General features: G+C 45.2%; 2 protein-coding genes across 2 annotated transcripts; both read right to left on the bottom strand.

Moving 5' to 3' along the window:
- Positions 1-2888: 2888 nt before the first annotated feature.
- On the bottom strand, positions 2889-4275 carry LOC100281962 (E3 ubiquitin-protein ligase RHA1B). The gene has a single exon (XM_020538637.3). The coding sequence runs from the start codon at positions 3693-3695 to the stop codon at positions 3231-3233; it is 465 nt and encodes a 154-aa protein (XP_020394226.1). The 5' UTR covers positions 3696-4275; the 3' UTR covers positions 2889-3230.
- Positions 4276-12270: 7995 nt separating this feature from the next.
- On the bottom strand, positions 12271-13776 carry LOC103627555 (protein ALP1-like). Its single transcript, XM_008647839.4, has 2 exons — positions 13505-13776; positions 12271-13426 (listed from the first exon to the last, which is right to left on the bottom strand). The coding sequence occupies exons 1-2, from the start codon at positions 13750-13752 to the stop codon at positions 12385-12387; spliced, it is 1290 nt and encodes a 429-aa protein (XP_008646061.1). The 5' UTR covers positions 13753-13776; the 3' UTR covers positions 12271-12384.
- Positions 13777-25109: the final 11333 nt, after the last annotated feature.

Here is a 25109-nt window from a genome sequence, read left to right on the forward strand (position 1 = left end):
AGACGGCAAGAGGATCAGGTATGGTGCTAAGTGTCACTGGTGCAAATGTACATTGACTGCTGTGTCTACTAGTGGTACTGGTCATTTGCTTAGGCATCAACGTGATTGCAAAGTTAAGCTTTCTAAGCAGGGCAAGCAGTCAGTCCTTAAGTTTAACCCTGATGGTTCTGTGCGTAACTGGGATTACTGTCCTGATCGTGCTAGAACTCAGATGTGTAGGTTGATTGCTAGGCTTGATCTTCCACTTAATTTTGCTGAGTCACCTGCTTTTGAGGAGTATATTAGACTATCTCATAATCCTGTCTTTAAGAAAGTATCTCATCAAACTACTGCTAGGGACTTTGTCAAGTTCTTTAATGATCGTCGTAAGATAGTTGTTGAGTGCTTGCAATCTGTTTCTTCTATTGCAATTACATCTGATATTTGGAGTGGTAATGCTAAGGAAGACTATCTTAGTGTGGTTGCTAATCAGCGTATTGCTGCATTTAAGGGTTATTGTGTTGCTATGAATGTACGACCTCGTAAATTTGGCATTGACATGCCCGTGAGATGGAATTCTACATATCTTATGCTTAAGCATTTAATTCCTTACAAGGGAACCTTTGGTGTGTTCATGGACACTAACTATCCTAGAAAACCAGGTGAACCTAATCTGTTGACAAATTCACATTGGTATGTGGCTGAAAAGTTGCTCCAGTTTCTTGAACTGTTTTATGATGCTACTGTGACCCTTTCTGGGGTTTACTATCCTACATCTCCACTTATTATGCATAATATTCTTTACATTATCCAGCATTTAAATCAATATGAAAATGATGCATTGCTTAGACATGATATTGCTCATATGAAATCTAAGTTCCTTAAGTACTGGAGGGATATACCTATGCTCTATGCATTTGCTTTTATACTTGATCCTAGAGCCAAACTAAGGGGTTTTAGCAATATCTTAAGAATTTTATCTGATCTATATGGTACTGACTACTCACTTTATTTTACTTGTGTGAAAAGTGAATTGTTTACCATGTTTAATAAATATGATGTTAAGTTTGGTGCAGTTAGGCAACAAGTGCCTCCTCCTCCTCCTGTCACAGGTAAAAGGAAACAAAACTAGGGATTGATTTATGGATCTGATTCTAATTCTGAGTTTTCATATCCTGGTTCTAGTACTCCTAACCTTGCAGTTGGAACATCAGCATCTGATTTGCTTCAACAAGCACACTCTAGTGCTGGCCTTAGTTCACTTGACACAGAACTGTCCTCCTACCTGGACAGTGACACTTTGCAGAAGTTTGATGAGGACTTCAATATCCTAAACTGGTGGCATGAACATAAGTTGTCCTATCCTATTCTCTCTATCTTAGCTAGAGATGTTATTTCTGTTCCTGTCTCAACAATTTCCTCAGAATCTGCATTTAGCCTTTGTGGCAGGATAATTGAGGAACGACGACGTCGCCTAGCACAAGAAATGGTAGAGATGCTACTTTGCATGAAAGATTGGGAACTAGAAGAAGCTAGAGGCCAACACTCTACACAGGACGAAGACCTTGAAGAAGCATTTGAAGGATTTTATCTTGATGACCCTTAGGGCCTAGGGCCCTACACTTTGTAATCTCCTACTATTCTTTCTATTCCTACTCTATTCTAGTGATCTGGACATCTGGTGATGTAAACTGTACTCTTAGACATGAACTTATTAAATCAGAGCTAGGTTGTACTCTTTTTTCCTTTCTAGGATTTTCTCACGAGGAGTGAGTTTTTACCTAGAAAGGTTTTTAATGAGGCGGCCATTGCACAAACAACTCTAATCCTTTATATTACTTATCTTTATATTTCTGTCTTGTGAACTGTGTTAATTTAGAACTGTGTGAACTGTGTCAATTTAGAACTGTGTTTAAATGTGTTACTGTGTCAATTTAGAAGTGTGTGAACTGTGTCAATTTAGAGCTGGGCTTGTTTAAATGTGAACTGTGTCAATTTAGAACTGTGTTACTTGGCGTGTTCGGGCTGGGTCGGGCTCCTTCGTGGGTCGGGCTTTCCGGGCCGGCCCGGCACGGATGAGCCTGTGTAGTGCCGTGCTCGGATAGAAGAGTCAGTCCGTCGGGCGGCCCGGCCCGGTTAACAGGTCGGGCTTAAACAGACCGGGCTCAAATGGGCTCGGGCTGGGCCGGGCTGTGCCGCCCGTTTGGACATCTATACTTATTACCAAGTCGCACAAGAAGTTGATGAATAATTTAACTGTTATACTATATGAAAGGATCGGATAGAGGACATTCATGTACAATGAAGATGGCTGTTAGGAGCACTACTATACGAACAGAGGCGGATCCAGAGGGGGGGCAAAGTGGGCCATGGCCCCCCCTCAATTTTGTACACCCTTTAATACCTAATGATTATTTAGTATTAAGTGTAGAAAAAAATTAAAGTTTTAGATAGTATAAAGTCTTGTTCTAAATCTCTAAAACTATTATGTAGTTGCTAAAATTAGCCGAGAGGTTTAGAATGGATCAACTAATTGTTAGTTATACCCCTTAAATAAGTATTAATTGTTAGATGCCCCAACCTAGCTAAAACCAGTTAACAGTTAGCTCTAAATGTTTAGAACATGGCCTAAAACAACCATGTTATGAGTCTGCTCGCCGGATCCTCTCGTTTCAGTACTTGCATCTACCAGTCTGACTCTAATCTTCCCGACACCACCTAAATCAGTCTGCTCGCTGCCCTGTTTCCGTCGTCGACCCATTCCCGATGCGACGCCACCCGACTTCGCCCCTTCCTAGCGCCTCCGTCCCTTGTCCTGTTTTTCTCGTGACATCGATCCGCTCGACAAATTAGATCTCGCTCTTCGCAACGATTTGACTTATCCCCTGCGGTCAATGGACTTGGCGAACTAGAAAATCATGACTCTCATATGATCTTTTTGGCCCCTCCTGAATTTTCGTCCTGCGTCCGCCACTGTATACGAAACATTTAGCTGCCGTGTATACTCAATCCTATAGAAACATTTAACTGCTTATTTAGCTGTCATAATATCGACTGTCAGACACCAAGCCAATCCGCTGCTAATTAAGCCCGCTGGTTGATTAGCGGTTGGCAAGTGGCAGAGCAGATTTAAGACCATCCGGCGGCCCGGTCGCCGTCGCTAACGTGTCCGCGCCGTTCCGGCACCACCGGGATGGGCTGCGACCGCGGCCTGGCCACCGAAAAGGTAAAAGTGGCCTCCGAGACGGTCCTCACCAAACGCGAACGCGCGTGAGACGGCTGGCGAGCCGGCCCAGCCCGAGCAGCCCGGCCCGGCCCCGGGGGCTTGGCAGGAGGTCGGAGCGGCACAGCGGGCACGTCGTCCGGCCTAGGTCGATCCAACGGTCGATGCAGGCCCGGTGGAAGGCGTGCGCGCAGTTGCCCAGCCGCCGCACCTCGTCCGCCGCCTCCAGCGTGTCCAGGCAAACGATGCAGGCCGCGTGGGTGGCGGGCGACGGCTGCTGCTCGGCCAGGAGCTGGGCGTACTCCACGGCGGGGAGCCGGGTCTTCACCTCCTCGGGCTGGTGGGCGTCCGCCGAGCCGCGCGCGGCGTCGTGCGGGAAGCCCACGGCGGCGAGCGTCAGCAGGACGGCGTCCTTGATGGCGCCGAGCAGGTTGCAGAAGGCGACGACCGGCTTGGGGATGGGGGCGCAGCAGCACACCGGCGGGAACCCCATGGTCAGTGGGTTGGATTGGATCGGTCGGTGGAGTTGGACCGGCCGAATGAAGCAGAGAGCTCTTCTCCGACCTCCGAGAAGAAGGCAGAGAGGTGGTCTCTTATTTGTGGTGGGGATAGATAGAACTGTCAAGGGACGCGGGACGAACTACTAATAAGGAGCAACAATGGCGGAGCGGAGAGTGATATGTATGGTGGACTGTGGACAGGTCAGGGCGAGCTGAAGCGACCCGCTGGTTATATAGAGGAGAGGGAGGCGAGGCGAGGCGAGGCGAACTGTGAAACGGTGGCTGTGTTTCCCGTGGTATTTGCTGCGGATGGTGCGATGAGGAAGCCAGGAAGGTGCCCGGTGCCAAAGACCATGGGCGTGGTGGTGGAACATGCAAGGGACCGGGACCAGAATACCAGCTCAACCCCAGCGTTGACGATGACTCGGGATGTTCGCCTTGGCCTGGCCAAGTTGAATAAACAAATTTGGGGCTGATCTTTTGATATTATTACAAATAAGAACAAAAATATTCAAATCCGTATCAAATTATGTATATCGTTTATCAAGATATATAATAAACTTGTAGTTTACCTTTTATGTACCTTGGCGGGTTCTACTAAAATCAAGAATGCGAACTTCCATAGTAGATCCTATTCACCTGTAGTCGATGGAAAAAGATTAAAAAAAGGTCAATACATGAATAAGCACGTGATTTCATTCCTACTCGAGATAGCATTTTAGGGGTGTCGCTCCTCGCTCGCATTGTTTACTCCGCGGCTCATTTCCTCACGTTTCCTACGTCATGACGAAAGCATCGCTGAGAACGACGCTACGCGAGTGTTGTTTTCACCTGCTCGGAAGAAAGAAATAGGAACCTTGTACTACTCCCGGGCGTGTGATTGTGTCACACACGATGCACGATGTACGTGACAACGTTGCTTACCGTTGTGACTTTTTTTTTATCAAGTTTGACGTGCTCGTCGTGTTCATATTTTTAATAAAAAAAATAAAAAAAAAAACTAAAGTCGTATTTAATTTAAAGTTATTATATGTTGAACCATACCACAGCAGAAATCAGTAGTAGTTATAAATTTTTTTAAATAGAATTAGTCGATCACACTTTAATATGGTGTTTGGTTTGAGAAATAAATTAGTTTATTATCTTTTAACTTCTTATTTTTTTGTTTGGTTTGTCGAAATGAATGAGCTTATCTATTATCATCTTATTCATTATAGTTAGTTAGTTGATACTAACATAAGGAATGGTGTTATCTTACCAAATTTGAAGAATGTACTTATGATGCATCAACTCATCTTGGATGGAGTAAGTCTCCAAACAAAACACCCCATATAACCAAACACCACTATGTAAAAAGTCAAATGATTTATAATAAATTTGGACGGTGGGAGTATTGCCCGCACGTCAATTTAAGTTCGGTGTATTTATAAGCAACCCAACGATACCCATAATTACAGGAAACCCACCCGACACCACGGAACGGAATTACGGAAATACAAAATCAGCTACGGTTTTTCAGCTGTAGTATAATAAATATAAATAGGCGATGATGGTGTATCAATTCGACTACTGTGTTGTCTATGTTGCGTCCGGATCTGACGAACTAGCAATTCGCAAGACGACGAGCCACTCCAATGAGAGGTACCCGTCCGGGCGCACCAGACATGCACGTACACTCTGGCAAAGCCAGATTATTCGGTAAGCTGTCGACCGTCACGTACGATGTATAACTGTACATGTGGGCCCCACAAAAGCATGGTTTACAAAGACACGGCCCGTTAAATCACATCCTTAATTATAGACCGTGCCGTGCCAGTACGTGAATCTAGTCATCGGTCCACGTCACGGCTCACAATAAGTTATGTGTATCAGACCGGCTCAAGTAGCCCAGAATATCTTAATGTGCCAGACCAGAATATATACATACAATATTAATACATAAACAAAAAATATAAAACATATATATGACCAAAATAAAACTAAGATGTTTTATGGCTGCACATTAAAAATATTTGGTCAGAAAAAAATAGTACAACTAGCTCAGAAATAATATACAGTTCTTTGTTCAGTGTTTAGTTAAGTACTACCTCTATTTTTTTACTTGACCCTAGCTAGTGCAATTTTATACTAACCAACGTCAACTATAAAAAAACAGAGGGAGTACTATACAGCCATACAAAATACATATATAATGACCATCATCACTATTTATTATCCACGACTAGATACTAGTTCTCGAAGACCTATTGAAGCTCAACTTTTCCTATAATCAATTTTGTTGTTTGACAACCATCACAAACCTTGTGGCCTAATAAGTTTGCCTAGTCGATTATTTCTCAGGTGCATAAATTCATCTACAACTATTATAAATCGTCTGTTCAGAATACCATAGATTATTCCGGACAGGAGAAGCTTTTTGGAGAAAAAAACACCTAAGCACGGACCGTCCGGGCCCTTGCGGCGGACCGTCCGTGACATCAGGATGACCCTCGGACAGGAACACTGCAAAAACACAAGTTTACACTATGGACCATCCGATGGAGAAGTGAGCACCGTTCGAGACCAAGCGCGGACCGTCCGGCCTCAGGCACGGACTGTCCGGTCGGTGAAAAACTGGAAAAACCCAAAGGTGACGAGTTCGGTAAAATGTATTTTTAGCGTCCTCACGGATCGTCCGAGGTGCACGACCGAACTGTCCGCGACTGCTTTATCTGACATTACGACGCATTAAAGGCTCTATAGCCGTTGATATAGCCGTTACTGCTGACCGTTGCGATTTTAGCCGTTGATGTGCAGGGGCGTACCATCCGGACCAGGGGCGCGGACCGTCCGCGGTCGGCAGAAATGAAGCAACGACTAGGAAGTGGTTGATGGCTATAAATACAACCCCAACCACCTCCATTCACTACATCCAAGCACTCAACTCCTTCACATTCAATACAAGAGCTAGCAATCCACTCTAAGACACAATCAAAGCTTTCAACCTCTCAAAGTTTCACAATTTAGACAAGTGATCATTAGTGATTTGAGAGAGTGACTCGTGTGTTATTTATCGCTCTTGTTGCTTGGTTTTTGCAATCATGCTTTCTTCATTTCTTTCTCAACCTTCTAAGTGAATTGTAAAGCAAGCAAAAGACACATAATTGTGTGGTGATCCTTGCGGGGTCTTAGTGACTCGTGAGATTAAGAAGAAGCACTCAACCGGTACAAGTGACCGATTGAGAGAGGGAAATGGTTGAAATAGACCCGGCCTTTGTGGCCTCCTCAACGGGGACTAGGTTCTTTGGAACCGAACCTCGGTAAAACAAATCATCATGTCTACTCGCTTTGATTCTCGCTTGATTTGTTTGCCCTCTTTCCTCTCTAACATTTTCTTGCTAGTATTAATTTGAGCTTGCTCCCATACGTCATCCGCACTCTTTGAGCAACTCCTTGCAAGAGAAATAATCTTTCAGACTTGAATTTAATTCTAACGCTAACCTCGATCTTTAGTGTGTGTTTAAATCTATAAATTTCAGGTTTCGTCTATTCACCCCCTCTAGGCGACTACCAGCTGGTCCTGTAGATTTTGACCAGCCTTAATTAAATACTGAGTCTATATTTAGTGGGCTTCGATAGACCTAAGTTAAATGAGCTGTGCTAAATCGGTCTGTGGGCTTGACTTGAAACTAAGATACGACCCATATATTATATTGAGTCGTGCTATAAATTATTCGCGTGATTGGATGCTTGTATCCGGAAGCGCAGGCTCAGATGGCCCTGGCTGACCCGATATGTCAGTTTTCTACGTACGAGTGGATACAGCCAACTGGCTATAAAATAGTTTGTTTTGCATCCGCTCATACAGCCCGTATCTCCCTTGTGCAGTTAACTAAATAGGAGCTCAGACAGAGTCAACGTATACGGTGGTCTAAGGCGAGACGGTGCGGGTAACCAAACATCTGATATGTGTTTTAGATCGGCTTATAATGGACGACGTAAATGTACACCTATAGTACGATGGGTCGCACGTCTCCAGTGGCGCGGGCACATCGCTTTTGCCTTTCGCGGCGTATCTATCGGCGAGAAGAGAAGGCTGCGCCAGCACAGGCGGCGTCAGCGACAAGGCCAGTCATTAAGGTTTGGCCGGTCAAACGCGTAGCCTCTGTGATAGTGAGTGCACGTTTGGAGTCGGCCGCTGCCAGCCGTTCGCGTCGCAAGATAAGGCTGTCTCCAACAACACCCTGTAAAGGGTCCTGTCCGCTAAGTTTAGCGGTTTGTCAGGTCCCCTACGGCTCCAGCAAGGGACTCTAAAGCGTCCTCTAAATTTTAGAGGATGTGGCAGACACTCTAAATGTGGAGGCCTCCGAGAGTGCGCTATCCGCGCTACTCCTCCACTAGCCGCCGCGAGGAAACTTCCGCCTCCTCCTACCCCGCGCTGGAGACTGCATCTCCCGGGGCCGAGCCCTCGATCCGGCGTGCTTCGCCGCCGGCATCGAGGCAGGTGGGCGAGAAGCGGGCGTGCAGTGGCGGGTCTGGCGGCGTAGAGCTCGCACCACTTCGAACCGAGGACGCGCGACCCACCGCAACTGAAGATCCAAGCGAGTTTCCCCCAGCTCGTCGCTGGAGAGTCGCCATCGGCAAATGGCTTCATCGTCCGCCGACTTCGTCCAAGGCTGCCGGCGAAAGGAAGAGAAGCTCGTCGCCGCTGTCGTCTTCCTCTTCGATTCGGTCCACCGAGGCAGATCCGCGAAGACCGAGGTAGGATCTACACAAATCCATTGCGTATAGTACTGATTCATTACCGTATTGTATTGTGTGTATTTGGGGCATGGAAGTTAGGGTTTGCGGGATGTTTTCTCCCAGATCTGGAGCATTCAAAATAATGCGCTTCAATTTCATCCATGAATGTCTTATTGCTGTGTCCGGATTCTTTAATTTAGACCGGATTTGGGGCTAGCCATTTCGAGTTTGGGGGGTTGTTCCTCCTAGATCTGGAGCATTCAAATTAATCAACATGAAATCTTCAATGGAGTCCTGTTTTGTCCCTCGTTTTGTCGGGTCTCGCAGATCATGAGGCTTTTTTATGCGAACATGGTAACTAATCTGCAAATTGAAAACAGGTTGACATTTAAGATAATTGTTTGCAGAAAATAACATAGATGGAATGTACATTCATGGTTTAAGGGTTCATTTGAACTGTGTAGTCATAGTTTGGAATCCCTTATATGCAGTAGTTTGTATAATGAGAGCACCTAGAGGGGGGGGTGAATAGGTGATCCTGTGAAACTTGAAAACTTAAGCCACAAAACTTGGTTAATCGTTAGCACAATAATTGCCAAGTGGCTAGATAGGAATCCTCAACAAAACACAATAACCAATAAGGATCAATCACAGAGATGGCACGGTGGTTATCCCGTGGTTCGGCCAAGACCAACGCTTGCCTACTCCACGTTGTGGCGTCCCAACGAACGAGGGTTGCAATCAACCCCTCTCAAGCGGTCCAAAGACCCACTTGAATACCACGGTGTTTTGCTTGCTTTTTCTCAATCCCGGTTGTGAGGAATCTCCACAACTTGGAGTCTCTCGCCCTTACACTTGAAGTTCACAAAGAAACACGGAGTAAGGGAGGGAAGCAACACACACAAATCCACAGCAAAATGTGCACACACACGGCCAAGAATCGAGCTCAAAAGACTATCTCAAAGTTCTCACTAGAACGGAGCTCGAATCACTGATAATGACAAACGAATGCGCAAAGACTGAGTGTGGATGATCAAGAATGCTCTAAGGTTGCTTGTTCTTTTCCTCCATGCGCCTAGGGGACCCTTTTATAGCCCCAAGGCAGCTAGGAGCCGTTGAGAGCAATCTAGGAAGGTTGATCTTGCCTTCTGTCGACTGGCGCACCGGACAGTCCGGTGCACACCGGACACTGTCCGGTGCCCGATTTCCTTCCAAAAATGGCGCAGTTGACCGTTGACAGCCTGAGAGCCGTTGGCGCACCGGACATGTCCGGTGCACACCGGACAGTCTGGTGCCCTCTTCTAGCCGTTGGCTCGGCCACGTGTCCCGCGCAGATCGCGCGGCCGACCGTTGGCTCACCGGACAGTCCGGTGCACACCGGACAGTCCGGTGAATTATAGCCGTACGTCGCCGGTAAATTCCCGAGAGCGGCCACTTCGCTCGAGCCATCCTGGCGCACCGGACACTGTCCGGTGAACCACCGGACACTGTCCAGTGCACCACCGGACAGTCCGGTGCTCCTAGACTCAGCAGAGTCTTGGCTGCTCGAGCCAAGACATTTACAATTGGATTTTTCCTGTTTCCAGCACTTAGGCACAATACATTAGTCCATAAAACAATGTACTAGGTCTGAGAAACATACCTTTATCCTTGATTTGTACTTTGTCCACCTTTTACACTTAGGCACTTGTGTTGGACACTAAATCACCAAAATACTTAGAAATGGCCCAAGGGCACATTTCCCTTTCATATAAGATAGCTAATTTGTAGTTGGTGTTAACTAATAGAACACTGTGTTTGATGTAGCCATGGAATCGGAGAACGAAAAGCTCCGTAAAGCACTGGCTACTCTGCTCAGAGTTGTTCAAAAGCGTAGTTGTGACATCGTTGATGTCGTCAAATCAGCCTTCCAGCCTTTCAACTCACCTTTGGTGGACGAATTGAACCGAGCACTAGTTGAGATTGACGACCTCGCCAAGGATCTTGAAGACGTAGCAGTGCAAACTCAGTGGGAGGTAGAAAATATGGCTAACTGTGAAGTAAACGAACATCCACGACAAGAGGAAGCAGTAGAGGAGGTTCTGATAGAAGATGGTTCAGAAGACGAGCTACTGATAGACGAAGAGTCACCAATTAACTATGAAGACCTTGTGGGCTACGACGATGGTCGTGACTGCTCAACCGACGACACATATCCCTACTAGTGTCTAGGTTTAACTTAAGTAGAAGTATTGTAGCATGTACGGTAACCACGTCTGTATGACGAAAACTAGGAATGGTGGCAGGGTTGGTATGATCATGCTTTTGGGGGATTTCAATGTTCTGGTCTATGTAAACTGAAACCATTTCAGCTACTACAATTATTATTCTGTTATGTTGGACTATGTTTGCGTTACTTTATATCATGTTACATGTTCAGTACATGCTCATTTATATCATGTTTGATCTGCCTCTGTTGCATAGAATGGGGAGTGATTGGAACCAGGTGATGTCTCAATATGGAAGCTTCCTTAGCCAGATTGACGAGCAGCCTATCGGAACACAACATTCTGAATTTCCAGTTGATGGGCAACCCGAGGGCTCAAGAACACCAGCTGTTCCTAAAAAGCCAACTCAAAGAACAAAGCTAGCAAACTTCACTGCTGATGAGGACACTAGGGTATGCCATGCTTGGCTTGCTGTTAGTTGCGATCCCATTATTAACACAGGGCAGAAACGTCAAGGATTTTGGAGTAGAATTACTGAAGCATACAACTCAAGACGAGGAACATTGCCCGAAAGGTCCACAAAATCTTTGATGAGTAGATGGGATACTATCAAAACACAGTGTTCCACTTTTGCTGGTTACATGATGGCAGTCCTCCGACAGAATCCTAGTGGACTCAGTGACGCAGACAAGGTACATCGTTAATGTAACATTTTCACATAACTATTGTAGGTATGTAAGTATGTTCCTGCTGTAACCAGTTGTTTTATGTCGCAGACATCACTGGCGGCCTCTAGGTTTGCAGCAATTGAGAAGAAGCCTTTCCACTTTTTACATTGTTGGGCCATTCTTAAGGACCAACCAAAATGGATGGACAACCACATGGGCCAACAAAATCAGCATGGCAACGCTAATCCCACCCATTCTAACACTGTCGATGTGGATGCAGAAGAATCTGTACCATCTAGCTTCACATCGAAGAGGCCACTGGGTCGAGATTCTTCTAAGGAAAAGGCATAGAGGACTAAATCTGTGGACACATCTTCATCAGATTCTGAGTTCATGACACGCATGGGAGATCTTTCTTTGGAGCGCCTGTCAGTGTACAAAACAGCTGTTACAACTGAGGAAAAGAAGTTGGATTCAATGAACAAAAATGAGAGGCAGAAATTGCTCCTAGAAAAGAAGAAGTTGAACCTAGAGAAATTAAGGCTTGAAAGGCAGAAACTAAAGGAGGACAAGGAAGAGGAGATCATGATCTTAAGCATGGATTTGAGCAAATGTAACCCTCTACTCCGCAAGTACTATGAAGCCAAGCAACAAGAGATATTGGCAAGGGTTACTGGGTCAACTTCATCTGGCCTGTGATGGTTGCTTACTTAATTTGTTTGTTTATCATTTCTGAATGAGGCGTAGTCGGACTTGTTTGTGTGAGCTTGCTGTCGTCAGACCCAAATCTGGTTTGTACCAGATTTTTTTAGTACTTGTTTGAACTATTTGTTTTGAAGTATTTGTTTTGAACTATTTGTCATGGTTTGTACCTGAATGTTTTACTATATGTTTTTGAACTATTTGGTTTGATTAACTGTGAGCTTGCTGTACTTTTTGTTTTGCATTTGTACACACATGTGGTTGCATGACAGTAGTACTTCTTGTTATTGAATTCAAAGAGCAGCATGAGACACTACGACAGACAGTACAGACACTTCAACACTAGATAAGAACAGACATGACACAACTTGTTTCATTGCTTCCTATGCAACTCCGGATCCATGTCGCGCCCAGTGATGGTGTATCAGATCAACCTGAAGCTGAGTATATTTGTTGCGGTCTTTGAGTTGGTTGTACCTTTGATTGACGAAGTCGTTGCGCTCTTCCATTGAACCTTGACTTGTGTCTGCCAGCACTCCGATGTTTTCAAAGGTTGTGTTCAAAGACAATGGACCTTCGTCTTCTACTATCATGTTGTGCAATATTATGCATGTTTTCATGATGTCCCCAATGTGTTCAGGACTCCAACCGTAAGCAGGGCCACGGACCACACCCCATCTCTTCTGGAGTACACCAAAAGCTCGTTCAATATCTTTTCGAGCAGACTCTTGAATTGTTGCAAAGTGTTGGGTTCTAACGTCGTAGGGATTACGGATTATCTTCACAAATGTGGGCCAGTCAGGGTAAATCCCGTCTGCTAGGTAATATCCCATATTGTACGTGTGACCATTCACAGTGAATGAAACAGGAGGTGTGTCACCGCTCAGATGCCTTTTGAAAAGGTTTGAACGGTGCAGAACGTTTATGTCGTTGCAACTACCTGGCAGACCAAAATATGCATGCCATATCCACAGGTCATACGACGCAACAGCTTCCAAGATCATGGTAGGATGTTTACCACGCCCTGTAAACATGCCCTTCCATGAACTTGGGCAGTTACGCCACTCCCAATGCATGCAATCAACACTACCAAGCATACCAGGAAACTCACGTGACTCGCCAACTTGGAGAAGGCGTGCGATATCTTCTGCATTTGGTGCACGAAGATAATACGGAGCAAACGCGGTTTGGACGGCCGTGCAAAAGTGTTTCAATGCCTCATGAGCCGTGGATTCACCAATGCGTACGTATTCGTCAACGGCATCAGCCGGAATACCGTAAGCAAGGATTCGAACAGCAGCAACAACTTTCTGTAGAGCAGAAAGACCAATCTCACCCGCACAGTTTGGACGCTGAATAAAGTATGGATCCACTTGTTGCACAACATCAACAAGGCGCTCAAACACATGGCGACGCATGCGGAACCTACCATAGAATTCATGTATCATAATAGGGGTCATGAAGTTATGTACATGGTAAAATGAATGTGGTATTTTTAAATACCTCCTACGAAATTGAGCATCCGTGTACACCGGGTGCGCTCCAAAGTAGTCCGCTCGGATTCTTGCATCGTCGCTCATGTGATCACGATGAATCCTAACACGCCCTGGAATCGAACCACCATGACGACGCTCGTTGCGTGCACGCCGCCTCCTATTGACCATGTGCCTCGCCAACTGCAACTCTTCTTCTTCCTCTTCCATTTCTTCCATCAACCGTACAAGAAAATTGTTTTCTAAGTAGGGGTTCATGGTTGTGGAGTTTGTAAAGGCAAGGTTGAGTGAAGTATGCAACGCTCACTCGGTATTTATAGAGGAAGTACGCTTCGGAGACAAGCCATGTGGTTGCCGTGCAAGGGAAGCTAGTCTATGGCTTCTCGAAGAAGAGTTGTAGCTTACGGTGCAAGCTTGTCAATTTGAAAACATATTTTCGTACCGATATTATACTATGTGGCGCGTTATCAACAACAATTACACAACAACAAAACAAGCAATGTAATTAATATTGATAATTCAAATTTATGAATTTAAAAATTAATAAATACATTTTTTACGCATCATTTGTGCAGCGTGAAATGGGAAGAAAACAAAGAAAAATGAAAAAAATGGAAAAAGGGAATCTGTTAAAACTGTAGCTTTAGGGGACAAAATTTAGAGGACACTGCTGGAGACTGAGAATATATAGATGACAGAATCTTTTAGAGTGTTCTGTAAAGGACAGAGAATATTCCTTTAGGGGACGGAATTTAGGGGACGCTGCTGGAGACAGTCTAAGACTAGCTCCAACAAGGAGCTCTAAATGCTCCTGTACCCTAAATTTAGAGGATGAGGACGTCCTCTACCCCTCCAACAATGTCCTCTAAACGGTCCTCTAAATTTAGAGGACGCTGCTGGATCCTCTATGTATAGAGTTACTCTAAACGGTTCTCTATCTATTTGAATACTTTAAACAACCGTTTTAGTAAAACTAAAATATGTACAATACATTTGAGAGTATGACAAACACGTATGTACAAAAATTTAAAAATAAAAATGTCTTTAATATAGGTATTTACATATAGGGGACGTGATTTAGAGGACGTTGTTGGAGAGGAAATAGATATAGGGGGTAGAATCTTTTAGAGAAGACTGTAAAGGACGGATATAGAGGATGTATATAGAGGACGTTGCTGGAGACAGTCTAAAACTAGGTCCTCCTCGGAGTCTCGAATCTCCGGGCAAGAGTAGCAATCTGCACTAGCCAACAAAACACTTCTTGACGCTGAATATCTAGCAGGAGCAGGAGCAAATAATTGGATCAGGTCACGCTTATCCATGAGGGAACGGGACCGGGCATGAGCATGAGCAAGCAGTTGGATCGGATCATGCTTTATCCATGACACTGTACTACAAGCAAGACGGGCATCGCATCACTGTACAAAGCCCACAATTCTTTGTCCTTTTATAAGGGCTAGACTAGATAGACTGCAATTATCAGTTTCCGTACAATGATGATACAAGGTGTTGGGTTAGACAATGCGTGCACAAAATCCAGCCCGTTATCTGAAAGTTCGGCGGCCCAACCGAAGCAAGCCACTTTTAGACCATCTCCAGCACTATTCCACTTCATATATCACTAACTATTTTAAACATCACTTTACAAATTTGAAATCTACAATATAAAATAGTATTATATACCGCCGTTTACATGGCCTCGCTGGAGATGATCTTAGTGCAGATTTTCTCATGTACAGCACGAGAGTGCCAGTACTATGCTCTGGCCTTAGAAAATCCTGTAAAATCCCACATCATCCTGTGCACACTTGTTTGGGAGAAGGGAAATAAAGAGACTCAAATCCTCTTACTAATCAAAATTGAATATTAATGAGATTTTGGTCCCTTCAATCTGCTTACCTCCAAACATTTATTTGGTTTCCACCTCCTAAACTTCCAAATACAAATTCTATAGACTAAAGTTGACTCCTTAAAGTTGAGGAGCATGACTAAAAGAACCCAACACCCACTTTGGGTTAGTTTAATAACTCTATTTTCTCAAGAAAAATAAACTAGTTATTCTAAGAAAACTAAACCAATTTTCCTTGGAAAAATGAAAATCGCTTGAAAAAATAGGGTTGTCAAACAAATCCTTAGTAAAAGCTTCCTGATAGTCGCCTAGAGGGGGGGTGAATAGGGCGCAACTGAAATTTACAAAAATAATCACAACTACAAGCCGGGGTTAGCGTTAGTAATAATGAATGAGTCCGCAAGAGAGGGCGCAAAACAAATCGCAAGCAAATAAAGAGAGTGACACGTGGATTTGTTTTACCGAGGTTCGGTTCTTGCAAACCTACTCCCCGTTGAGGAGGCCACAAAGGCCGGGTCTCTTTCAACCCTTCCCTCTCTCAAACGGTCCCTCGGACCGAGTGAGCTTTCCTTCTTCTCAATCAACCGGGAACAAAACTTCCCCGCAAGGGCCACCACACAATTGGTGCCTCTTGCCTCGGTTACAATTGAGTGTTGATCACAAGAGCAAAAGAGAAAGAAAGAATGCGATCCAAGCGCAAGAGCTCAAATGAACACGGCAAATCACTCTCTCTAGTCACTAGGGTTTTGTGTGGAATTGGAGAGGATTTGATCTCTTTGAATGTGTCTAGAATTGAATGCCTAGCTCTTGTAAAGGTTGAGAAGTGGGAAATCTTGGATTGCAATGAATGTGGGGTGGTTGGGGTATTTATAGCCCCAACCACCAAATGTGGCCGTTGGGGAGCCAGTCTGCTCGATGGCGCACCGGACAGTCCGGTGCACACCGGACATGTCCGGTGCCCCTGCCACGTCATCAGTGCCGTTGGAATCTGACCGTTGGAGTTCTGACTTGTGGGCCACCCTTGATGTCCGGTGGCGCACCGGACAGCTCCTGTTCATTGTCCGGTGCGCCAGTATGGGCAAACCTGACATCTGCGCGCGCTGCGGCGCATTTAATGCCTCTGCAGGTAGCCGTTGGCGCGGGATAGCCGTTGCGCTGGAGTCACACCGGACAGTCCGGTGCACACCGGACATGTCCGGTGAATTATAGCTGACGAGCCGTTGGCTTTTCCCGAAGCTGAAGAGTTCCTGAGGCCGCTTCTCCATGGCGCACCGGACACTGTCCGGTGTACACCGGACAGTCCGGTGAATTATAGCGCGAGAGCCCCTGGAAATTCCCGAAGATGGCGAGTTCGAGCTGGAGTCCCCTGGTGCACCGGACACTGTCCGGTGGTGCACCGGACACTGTCCGGTGGCACACCGGACAGTCCGGTGCGCCCAGACCAGAGGGCCTACGGTTGGCTCTTTGCCCTTTTGTTGAACCCAACACTTGGTCATTTTATTGGCTATGTTGTGAACCTTTGACACCTGTATAACTTATACACTAGAACAAACTAGTTAGTCCAAAGATTTGTGTTGGGCAATTCAACCACCAAAATTATTTAGGAACTAGGTGTAAGCCTAATTCCCTTTCAATCTCCCCCTTTTTGGTGATTGATGCCAACACAAACCAAAGCAAATATAGAAGTGCATAATTGAACTAGTTTACATAATGTAAGTGCAAAGGTTACTTGGAGTTGAGCCAATATAACTACTTACAAGATATGCAAGGAATGTTTCTTTCTTATATAACATTTTGGACCACGTTTGCACCACATGTTTTGTTTTTGCAAAACCTTTTTGTAAATCCATTTCATAGATCTTTTGCAAATAGTCAAGGTAAATAAATAAGAGTTTGCAAAAGCATTTTCAAGATTTGAAATTTCCTCCCCCTGTTTCAAATGCTTTTCCTTTGACTAAACAAAACTCCCCCTAAAAGAGATCCACCTCTTAGTGTTCAAGAGGGTTTTGATATACCATTTTTGAAATACTACTTTCTCCCCCTTTTGAACATAATAGGATACCAAATGATAAAGACTTTTGGAAAGCACTAAGTTTTTGAATTTGGTGGTGGTGGTGCGGTCCTTTTGCTTTGGGCTCATTTCTCCCCCTATTTGGCATGAATCGCCAAAAACGGAATCATTAGAGCCCTTTAAGTGCAATCTTCCCCTTTGGTCATAAATAAGTGAGTTAAGATTATACCAAAGACGAAGTCCTTTTGCGTTTGAGCTTTTACTCTCTCCCCCAAGGATGAAGTCCTTTTCCTTGATGCTCATTTCTCCCCTGAAGAAGAGAGAGTTGCTCGGAGTGGTGGCGAAGTATGAGTTACGGAGTGGAAGCCTTTGTCTTCGCCGAAGACTCCAATTCCCTTTCAATATACCTATGACTTGGTTTGAAATAAACTTGAAAACACATTAGTCATAGCATATAAAAGAGATATGATCAAAGGTATTTAAATGAGCTATGTGTGCAAGCTAGCAGAAGAAATTTCTAGAATCAAGAATATTGAGCTCATGCCTAAGTCTGGTAAACGATTGTTCATCAAGTGGCTTGGTAAAGATATCGGCTAATTGATCTTTAGTATTAATGTAAGAAATCTCGATATCCCCCTTTTGTTGGTGATCCCTAAGAAAATGATACCGAATGGCTATGTGCTTAGTGCGGCTATGCTCGACGGGATTGTCGGCCATTTTGATTGCACTCTCATTATCACATAGCAAAGGAACTTTGGTTAATTTGTAACCGTAGTCCCGCAGGGTTTGCCTCATCCAAAGCAATTGCGCGCAACAATGTCCTGCGGCAATGTACTCGGCTTCGGCGGTGGAAAGAGCGACCGAATTTTGCTTCTTTGAAGCCCAAGACACCAAGGATCTTCCCAAGAACTGGCAAGTCCCCGATGTGCTCTTCCTATTGATTTTGCACCCCGCCCAATCGGCATCCGAATAACCAAGTAAATCAAATGTGGATCCCCGAGGGTACCAAAGCCCAAACTTAGGGGTATAAGCCAAATATCTCAAGATTCGTTTTACGGCCGTAAGGTGGGATTCCTTAGGGTCGGATTGGAATCTTGCACACATGCAAACGGAAAGCATAATGTCCGGCCGAGATGCACATAAATAAAGCAATGAACCAATCATCGACCGGTATACCTTTTGATCCACGGACTTACCTCCCGTGTCGAGGTCGAGATGCCCATTAGTTCCCATGGGTGTCTTGATGGGTTTGGCATCCTTCATCCCAAACTTAGCAAGAATGTCTTGAGTGTACTTCGTTTGGCTAATGAAGGTGCCCTCTTGGAGTTGCTTGACTTGGAATCCTAGAAAATACTTCAACTCCCCCATCATTGACATCTCGAATTTCTGTGTCATGATCCTACTAAACTCTTCACATGTAGACTTGTTAGTAGACCCAAATATAATATCATCAACATAAATTTGGCATACAAACAAGTCATTTTCAAGAGTTTTAGTAAAGAGTGTAGGATCGGCCTTGCCGACTTTGAAGCCATTAGCAATAAGGAAATCTCTAAGGCATTCATACCATGCTCTTGGGGCTTGCTTGAGCCCATAAAGCGCCTTAGAGAGCCTATAGACATGATTAGGAGACTCACTGTCTTCAAAGCCGGGGGGTTGCTCAACATAGACCTCTTCCTTGATTGGTCCATTGAGGAAGGCACTCTTCACGTCCATTTGATAAAGCTTGAAGCCATGGTAAGTAGCATAGGCTAATAATATGCGAATTGACTCAAGCCTAGCTACGGGTGCATAGGTTTCACCGAAATCCAAACCTTCGATTTGTGAATACCCTTTGGCTACGAGTCGAGCTTTGTTCCTTGTCACCACACCATGCTCATCTTGCTTGTTGCGGAAGACCCATTTGGTTCCTACAACATTTTGGTTAGGACGTGGAACTAAATGCCAGACCTCATTCCTCGTGAAATTGTTGAGCTCCTCTTGCATTGCCACCACCCAATCCGAATCTTGGAGAGCTTCCTCTACCCTGTGTGGCTCAATAGAGGAAACAAAAGAGTAATGTTCACAAAAATGAGCAACCCGAGATCGAGTAGTTACCCCCTTATGAATGTCGCCGAGGATGGTGTCGACGGGGTGATCTCGTTGGATTGCTTGGTGGACTCTTAGGTGTGGCGGTCTTGGTTCTTCCTCATCCTCCTTTTCTTGATCATTTGTATCTCCCCCTTGATCATTGCTATCATCTTGAGGTGGCTCGTCTTCTTGATTTTGCTCTTCATCATTTTGAGCCTCATCCTCATTTTGAGTTGGTGGAGATGCTTGCATGGAGGAGGATGGTTGATCTTGTGTACTTGGAGGCTCTTCGGATTCCTTAGGACACACATCCCCGATGGACATGTTCCTTAGCGCGATGCATGGAGCCTGTTCTTCACCTATCTCATCAAGATCAACTTGCTCTACTTGAGAGCCGTTAGTTTCATCAAACACAACGTCACAGGAGACTTCAACTAGTCCAGTGGACTTGTTAAAGACCCTATATGCCCTTGTGTTTGAGTCATAACCAAGTAAAAAGCCTTCTACAGTTTTAGGAGCAAATTTAGATTTTCTACCTCTTTTAATAAGAATGAAGCATTTGCTACCAAAAACTCTAAAATATGAAATGTTGGGCTTTTTACCGGTTAGGAGTTCATATGATGTCTTCTTGAGGATTCGGTGAAGATATAACCGGTTGATGGCGTAGCAGGCGGTGTTGACTGCTTCGGCCCAAAACCGGTCCGGTGTCTTGTACTCATCAAGCATGGTTCTTGCCATGTCCAATAGAGTTCGATTCTTCCTCTCCACTACACCGTTTTGTTGTGGCGTGTAGGGAGAAGAGAACTCATGCTTGATGCCCTCCTCCTCAAGGAAGCTTTCAATTTGAGAGTTCTTGAACTCCGTCCCATTGTCGCTTCTTATTTTCTTGATCCTTAAGCCAAACTCATTTTGAGCCCGTCTCAAGAATCCTTTTAAAGTTTCTTGGGTTTGAGATTTTTCCTGTAAAAAGAATACCCAAGTGAAGCGAGAATAATCATCCACAATAACTAGACAGTACTTACTCCCGCCGATGCTTATGTAAGCGATCGGGCCGAATAGATCCATGTGTAGGAGCTCCAGTGGCCTGCCAGTCGTCATTATGTTCTTGTGTGGATGATGAGTGCCAACTTGCTTCCCTGCTTGGCATGCGCTACAAATCCTGTCTTTCTCAAAATGAACATTGGTTAGTCCTAAAATGTGCTCTCCCTTTAGAAGCTTATGAAGATTCTTCATCCCAACATGGGCTAGTCGGCGGTGCCAGAGCCAACCCATGTTAGTCTTAGCAATTAAACATGTGTCGAGCTCAGCTTTATCAAAATCTACTAAGTATAGCTGACCCTCTAACACACCCTTAAATGCTATTGAATCATCACTTCTTCTAAAGACAGTGACACCTATATCAGTAAAAAGACAGTTGTAGCCCATTTGACATAATTGGGAAACAGAAAGCAAGTTGTAATCTAATGAATCAACAAGAAAAACATTGGAAATGGAATGGTCAGGTGAAATAGCAATTTTACCCAAACCTTTGACCAACCCTTGATTTCCATCCCCGAATGTGATAGCTCGTTGAGGATCTTTGTTTTTCTCATATGAGGAGAACATCTTTTTCTCCCCTGTCATATGGTTTGTGCACCCACTGTCGAGTATCCAACTTGAGCCCCCGGATGCATAAACCTACAAAACAAATTTAGTTCTTGACTTTAGGTACCCAAACTGTTTTGGGTCCTTTGGCATTAGATACAAGAACTTTGGGTACCCAAACACAAGTCTTGGAACCCTTGTGCTTGCCCCCAACAAATTTGGCAACTACCTTGCCGGATTTGCTAGTAAGCACATAAGATGCATCAAAAGTTTTAAATGAAATGGCATGATCATTTGATGCATTAGGAGTTTTCTTTCTAGGCAACTTGGCACGAGTTGGTTGCCTAGAGCTAGATGTCTCACCCTTATACATAAAAGCATGGTTAGGGCCAGAGTGAGACTTCCTAGAGTGAATTCTCCTAATTTTGCTCTCGGGATAACCGGCAGGGTACAAAATGTAACCCTCGTTATCCTGAGGCATGGGAGTCTTGCCCTTAACAAAGTTAGACAAATTTTTAGGTGGGGCATTAAGTTTGACATTGTCTCCCCTTTGGAAACCAATGCCATCCTTGATGCCAGGGTGTCTCCCATTATAGAGCATGCTTCTAGCCAAATTAAATTTTTCATCTTCTAAGTCATGCTCTCTAATCTTAGCATTTAGTTGAGCTATGTGATCATTTTGGTTTTTAATTAAGGCTAGGTGATCATGGATAGCATCAACATTAATATCTCTACATCTAGTACAAATGGAAATATGCTCAACATTAGATGTAGAGGGTTTGCAAGATTTTAGTTCAACAACCTTAGCATGTAACATATCATTTTTAGTTCTAAGGTCGGAAATAGTAGCATTGCAAACATCAAAATCCTTAGCCTTAGCAATCAGTTTCTCATTCTCATTTCTAAGGCTAGCAATGGAAACATTTAACTCATCAATCCTAGCAAGTAAATCAACATTATCATTTCTAGGATCAATGCAAACATGAGAATCTACCTTAGCAATTAATTTAGCATTTTCATTTCTAAGGTTGTTAATCATCTCACGGCAGGTGCTTAGCTCACTAGACAATTTTTCACATTTTTCAACTTGTAGAGCGTAAGCATTTTTAACCTTAACATGTTTCTTATTCTCCTTGATTAGGAAGTCCTCTTGGGAGTCCAAGAGATCATCCTTTTCATGGATGGCACTAATTAGTTCATTTAATTTTTCCTTTTGTTCCATGTTAAGGTTAGCAAAAAGAATGCGCAAGTTATCCTCCTCATTTTTATCATCATCCTCATCACTAGATGTTTCATATTTAGTGGAGGACCTTGATTTTACCTTCTTTTTGCCGTCCTTGGCCATGAGACACTTGTGGCCGACGTTGGGGAAGAGAAGGCCTTTGGTGACGGCGATGTTGGCGGCGTCCTCGTCGTCGGAGGAGTCGCTTGAGCTTTCGTCGGAGTCCCACTCCCGACAAACATGGGCATCGCCGCCCTTCTTCTTGTAATACTTCTTCTTCTCCTTTCTTCTTCCCTTCTTGTCGTCGCCCCTGTCACTGTCACTAGACATAGGACATTTTGCAATAAAGTGACCGGGCTTACCACACTTGTAGCAAACCTTCTTGGAACGAGGTTTGTAGTCCTTCCCCTTCCGTTGCTTGAGGATTTGCCTAAAGCTTTTGATGATTAGGGCCATCTCCTCATTGTCGAGCTTGGAGGCGTCAATTGGTTGTCTACTTGGTGTAGATTCCTCCTTCTTCTCCTCCGTTGCCTTAAAGGCCACCGGTTGCGCCTCGGATGTGGAGGGCTCGTCAAGCTCGTTGATCTTCTTGGAGCCCTTAATCATGCATTCAAAACTAACAAAATTCCCGATGACTTCCTCGGGGGTCATTAGTGGATATCTTGGATTACCACGAATTAATTGAACTTGTGTGGGGTTAAGGAAAATAAGAGCTCTTAGAATAACCTTAACCACTTCGTGGTCATCCCACTTTGTACTCCCGAGGTTGCGCACTTGGTTCACCAAGGTCTTGAGCCGGTTGTACATGTCTTGTGGCTCCTCCCCTTGGCGAAGACGGAAGCGACCGAGCTCCCCCTCGATCGTTTCCCGCTTGGTGATCTTGGTGAGTTCATCACCTTCGTGCGCCGTCTTGAGAAGATCCCAAATCTCTTTGGCGTTCTTCAACCCTTGTACTTTGTTGTATTCTTCCTTGCTTAGAGAGGCAAGGAGGATGGTTGCGGCTTGGGAGTTGAAGTGCTCGATTTGGGCCACTTCGTCCGTGTCATAGTCCTCATCCCCTATTGATGGTACCTGTACACCATACTCAACAACATCCCATATACTCTTGTGGAGAGAGGTTAGATGAAATCGCATTAAATTACTCCACATAGCATAATCTTCACCATTAAAAGTTGGTGGTTTACCTAATGGGACGGAAAGTAGAGGTGTATGTTTAGGAACACGAGGATAGCGTAGGGGAATCTTACTATACTTCTTACGCTCTTGGCGTTTAGAAGTGACGGACGCCGCGTCGGAGCCGGAGGTAGATGTCGATGAAGTGTCGGTCTCGTAGTAGACCACCTTCCTCATCCTCTTGTGCTTGTCCCCACTCCGATGCGGCTTGTGAGAAGAAGATTTTTCCTTCTTCTCCTTGTGGTGAGAGGAGGAAGATCTTTTCTCCTTCCGTTTGGAGGAGTTCTTCTTCTTCTCCCTTTTCTTGGTGCGGGACTCTTCCGATGAGGTGCTCCCTTGGCTTGTAGTGGGCTTGTCGCCGGTCTCCATCTCCTTCTTGGCGTGATCTCCCGACATCACTTCGAGCGGTTAGGCTCTAATGAAGCACCGGGCTTTGATACCAATTGATAGTCGCCTAGAGGGGGGGGGTGAATAGGGCGCAACTGAAATTTACAAAAATAATCACAAGTACAAGCCGGGGTTAGCGTTAGTAATAATGAATGAGTCCGCAAGAGAGGGCGCAAAATAAATCGCAAGCAAATAAAGAGAGTGACACGTGGATTTGTTTTACCGAGGTTCGGTTCTTGCAAACCTACTCCCCGTTGAGGAGGCCACAAAGGCCGGGTCTCTTTCAACCCTTCCCTCTCTCAAACGGTCCCTCGGACCGAGTGAGCTTTCCTTCTTCTCAATCAACCGGGAACAAAACTTCCCCGCAAGGGCCACCACACAATTGGTGCCTCTTGCCTCGGTTACAATTGAGTGTTGATCACAAGAGCAAAAGAGAAAGAAAGAATGCGATCCAAGCGCAAGAGCTCAAATGAACACGGCAAATCACTCTCTCTAGTCACTAGGGTTTTGTGTGGAATTGGAGAGGATTTGATCTCTTTGAATGTGTCTAGAATTGAATGCCTAGCTCTTGTAAAGGTTGAGAAGTGGGAAATCTTGGATTGCAATGAATGTGGGGTGGTTGGGGTATTTATAGCCCCAACCACCAAATGTGGCCGTTGGGGAGCCAGTCTGCTCGATGGCGCACCGGACAGTCCGGTGCACACCGGACATGTCCGGTGCCCCTGCCACGTCATCAGTGCCGTTGGAATCTGACCGTTGGAGTTCTGACTTGTGGGCCACCCTTGATGTCCGGTGGCGCACCGGACAGCTCCTGTTCATTGTCCGGTGCGCCAGTATGGGCAAACCTGACATCTGCGCGCGCTGCGGCGCATTTAATGCCTCTGCAGGTAGCCGTTGGCGCGGGATAGCCGTTGCGCTGGAGTCACACCGGACAGTCCGGTGCACACCGGACATGTCCGGTGAATTATAGCTGACGAGCCGTTGGCTTTTCCCGAAGCTGAAGAGTTCCTGAGGCCGCTTCTCCATGGCGCACCGGACACTGTCCGGTGTACACCGGACACTGTCCGGTGTACACCGGACAGTCCGGTGAATTATAGCGCGAGAGCCCCTGGAAATTCCCGAAGATGGCGAGTTCGAGCTGGAGTCCCCTGGTGCACCGGACACTGTCCGGTGGTGCACCGGACACTGTCCGGTGGCACACCGGACAGTCCGGTGCGCCCAGACCAGAGGGCCTACGGTTGGCTCTTTGCCCTTTTGTTGAACCCAACACTTGGTCATTTTATTGGCTATGTTGTGAACCTTTGACACCTGTATAACTT

The sequence above is a fragment of the Zea mays genome, chromosome 5 (genome assembly GCF_902167145.1).
Source record: "Zea mays cultivar B73 chromosome 5, Zm-B73-REFERENCE-NAM-5.0, whole genome shotgun sequence".
NCBI classification, from domain to species: Eukaryota; Viridiplantae; Streptophyta; class Magnoliopsida; order Poales; family Poaceae; genus Zea; species Zea mays.